We start from the raw sequence: 4,198 nt of genomic DNA, 5'->3' as shown, positions 1-4,198 counted from the left end.
CCACAAGTAATTTGAGCCAACGAACACTGGTGGTACGTTTATAGAGATATCACCTTTGTCCATATCAGATTGCTACAAACACAGACTTATGAGGTCTTTAATGTTTTTGTCTGCTCTGATACCAATTGAAAATGAGGGGGTCTAACAACCACATCCAGCAGAGATGGATCCCTCCTGTTGTTGATTATTTCAAATTCAATTCTGATGCTTCCTTTATGGAATAATATATGCAAGGAGGAATTGGACTAATTGTAAGAGATTTTACAGGCAATTGCATTGGAGTTCAAGGAGCCTATTTTGATGGAGGAATGACTAAAGGAATTGAAGTAGAGTTGGAGTGCGAAGCAATGCTTGCAGCAGTTACTTATGCAGTTGTAAAAGGATTCAGTAAAGTAGTTTTTGAGTCAGATAGTCAAGTTCTAATAAAATCCATCAATGAACAAAACTATTATGTTCATTGGATGAATTGCTCCATTGTCCTGGACATTAAGTTCTTGTTAAGTAAGTTAGCTCAGTGGAATTGTGTTTCAGTTAAGAGAAGTGCAAATGGTGTAGCTGATAAACTGGCAAAAAAAGCCAGAATATTAAGGTCAAATTTTGAGTTTCAGTCTGCTCTACCATTAGAAATTCAGGAGTGGGTAGATGAAGATAACAATGTAATCTCTTAATTCTATTAATGAAACAATTTTTTTGAATAAAAAAAACAATTCGTTTGGCAATCTGAGAGGGCTTACTCCAATATACTTTCGAGAGAATCAACTACACAGTCAGACTCAATCTAGAGTAAAGTATATCAAAGAGTTTAATATCTCTAACTCTTAATTCAATCCGCAATCAACAAATAGAAATCTACGGGCCCGATTGAATAAGAGGAGTAACTTGAACGGTACCAAAGACCAATATTCAAGTGTCAATCAATGTAAATCAACAACCCAAGGTTGGATATTCTAATTGATTGATCTTAATGCAAAACCTGTGATATTTCAATTATAACAAAATATAATGCGGAAAAGAAATAACACAGACACCAGAATTTTGTTAACGAGGAAACTGCAAATGCAGAAAAACTCCGGGACCTAGTCCAGATTGAACACCACACTGTATTAAGCCGGTACATACACTAGCATATTACCAATTAACTTCGGACTGGATTGTATTTTAACCCTAATCAATCTCACACTGATTCAAGGTACATTTTCGCTCCTTACGTCTCTGATCCCAGCAGGATACTACACACTTGGTTCCCTTAGTTGATCTCACCTACAACCAAGAGTTGCTACGACCCAAAGTCGAAGACTTGATAGACAAATCTGTCTCACACAAAAAAGTCTATATGATTGAATAAATTCGTCTCCCACAGAAATACCCAAGAGTTTTTGTTCCATCTTTTGATAAATCAAGGTGAACAAGAACCAATTGATAAACCGGACTTATATTCCCGGAGAACAACCTAGAATTATCAATTACCTCACAATAAACTTAATAGACTAGCGAAACAAGTTATTGCGGAATCACAAACGATGAGACGAAGGTGTTTGTGATTACTTTTCTATCTTGCCTATCGGAGATATAAAATCTCGAGCCAATTATTTCCATTGTGCTCAACACGATAGAAATAACAAGATTAGACCACACAACTACAAAGATAATAGTTAGGTATGACTTCACAATCCCGATGAAGTCATCAAGTCGTTAACCTACAGGGTCTCGAGAAGAAACCCAAGGTTAAAGGAGAATCGACTCTAGTTATGCAACTAATAACACACATGAGGTGTGGGGATTAGGTTTCCCAGTTGCTAGAGTTCTCCATTATATAGTTTTTAAATCAGGGTTTGCAATCCAAGTTACCTTGGTAACAAAGCATTCAATATTCACCGTTAGATGAAAAACCTGATTCAACCAAGTTAATATCTTTCAACCATTGGATTGAACTTATCTTGTTACACACAAATGAAATGTACTCTCATTAAGGTTTATGTAACCGTACCTAAACGTGTACACCATGTTGATTCACAAATAGTTAACCGAGGTTAGCCATATGATTACTCTCATATCAACCTTATTCATCTCAACCATAACTAGTTCAAATGACTCAAATGAAACTAGTTAAAGAGTTGTTCAACTGCTACAGAAAACACAATTGAAAACAAATCGGTTTGATTCACTTGAATCAATCATGAACATTATATCCACGGTTTGCAAAGATTGCATTCCTTATGATTTAAATGTTTAAGTCCATGAATTGACCCATTTGACAAAGTAACCATCTTAAGTATGCGCACGGGTATGCGTACTTAAGCAACCGGATTTGAGTTTGTTTAGTTTCCAAACTCAGCGGAAGTTTTCGCATACTTAACCTGTCTCCTTCACCAATTTTGTATACACACATATGTATACACTTGGCTCCCGGTTTATGTATTTATACAGTAATGTGCGAACACACTATATATGCTTATATCCAAACATGGTTACAGTCTCAACTCTTTATTTCAATCATTGAAACATTCTTCTATAATGACAATAGCCGTTTTCACACACTATTAGCATCAAAGCAATTTTCAAGATATTAAAATAATCATTATCGAAACATTCCAATCATCAAATGATTGTATCACAAAAACCATGTACGATGTTACCCGGCAATTTTCTCATGATATAAGATGAACTTGGTCGAAGCGAAAGCTTACCAACACATATTTCGAGAAATATGTAAGCGAGATATACTCAGCTCGAAATCTCAAATGTGTATAGAGAAAACTATATATTAACACGACTTATATCTCAATATAGGAGATAGTAGAAATAGACTTTCCAAGTGATAGATGAGTTCAAGTCTCTACATACCTTTTGTCGAAGTGTAGATGGTGGATTTTCGACAAAGGATAAACTCGTAAAACCATAGTTGTAGTACTCCTGATCTAGCAATCAGATGAGTGTTGAGACTCATGTCTCTCGTCGAAAGCATGAAATCTCATGCCACAAAATCTCTGATTGAGAATGGTGTATCTCAGAGTATATGTAGATGTGTAGTCTCTCAGCTGAGGCAAAGGCACTTCTCATAAATACTGAGCAATTTCAGTGATTAATTCTATATAGAATCGAATGATTGGACGGCTCCTAGACATCTTTCCTTCTAGTATAGAGCAACAACTTCTTCAGGATGCAACAATGTTTTTCCTGACTATATAAAGGAAATATGACGTTTCAACAAGCTCATATCTCTCAATTCTCAGATAATTAATGCTCCTAGACAGCATGCCTACTAGTATAGAGCCATCAATTAATTATCTCTAATCGTTAACTGAATATTCAGCAATATTCTACAATTCTTTGTAATATTTCGTCACTTCAATTTGTGGTTCATCCCAGCAGAATTCCACGGGTTAGTGATAAATATTCAACGTGCGGGCATCTGAGCAGCTCTCGAGTAAGCTCCGGCCAAAATGGTGCAAGTGTACTCAGCAAAAATGCACAAACGAGCACCTGAATGCACAAACGAGCATTCCAAAACACGAAGAAAGATGAACCTATGCAAAATAGGAAGAAAATAATAATTAATAAAATATTAATCGAGGCGCTGGAAGACTGGGCCCACCAGCCGGCCGGTCGTGCCATGTCCAGTCCCACGCCCAATTTTATATTTTATCATATTTTTATTATTTTCCCTGATCTCATGAAAATCTCTTCATTTGAGCAAATTTCCTTCGTCTCTAGGAAACTCCCAGTCTCATGGTGTTTCCTCGTATCAGAGAAATAATAATAAATTAGGAAAGATGTCATGGGAATGGACTCACTAGCCGGTCGGCCATGCCCTAGCCGTGGCCGGTCCCACACCTCATGACTACTTATTACTTTATTATTATTTCCCTCATCCCATGAAAATTCCTTGAATTCATGAAATTTTCCTCAAGTCATGAAAATAATGTAAAAATTAGGAAAACTCGTGGGACCGGGCCCTAGCCGGCCAGTTATGCCCTAGACGATCCCACACGCCTATTATTTTATTATTATTATTTTTTATGTTTCCCTCATCTCATTGAAACTCCTTGATTTCAACAAATTCCTTAGGAAAAGTGCCTTGGGACGGGCTCTTTGGCCGGCCGGCCATGCCTTGGACATAAGCGGTCCCACACTTCATGACTCCCTATTTTATTATTATTATTTCCATAATCTCATGGAAATTCCTTAACTTCATGAA

At 36.8% G+C, this 4,198-nt stretch overlaps 1 protein-coding gene across 1 annotated transcript; it reads left to right on the top strand.

Annotated features, from left to right (window-relative positions):
- The first annotated feature begins 227 nt into the window (after positions 1-227).
- LOC113279999 lies at positions 228-668 on the top strand. Its single transcript, XM_026528630.1, has one exon. The coding sequence runs from the start codon at positions 228-230 to the stop codon at positions 666-668; it is 441 nt and encodes a 146-aa protein (XP_026384415.1).
- Positions 669-4,198: the final 3,530 nt, after the last annotated feature.

Source organism: Papaver somniferum, chromosome 5 (genome assembly GCF_003573695.1).
Source record: "Papaver somniferum cultivar HN1 chromosome 5, ASM357369v1, whole genome shotgun sequence".
Lineage (NCBI taxonomy): Eukaryota > Viridiplantae > Streptophyta > Magnoliopsida > Ranunculales > Papaveraceae > Papaver > Papaver somniferum.
The sequence above is the reverse complement of the archived record's forward strand: the minus strand, read 5'-3'. Positions and strand labels throughout refer to the sequence as shown.

Coding starts and splice junctions, on each gene's coding strand:
- LOC113279999 (XM_026528630.1), top strand. CDS start 228: ATGCAAGGAGGAATTGGACTAATTGTAAGAGATTTTACAGGCAATTGC.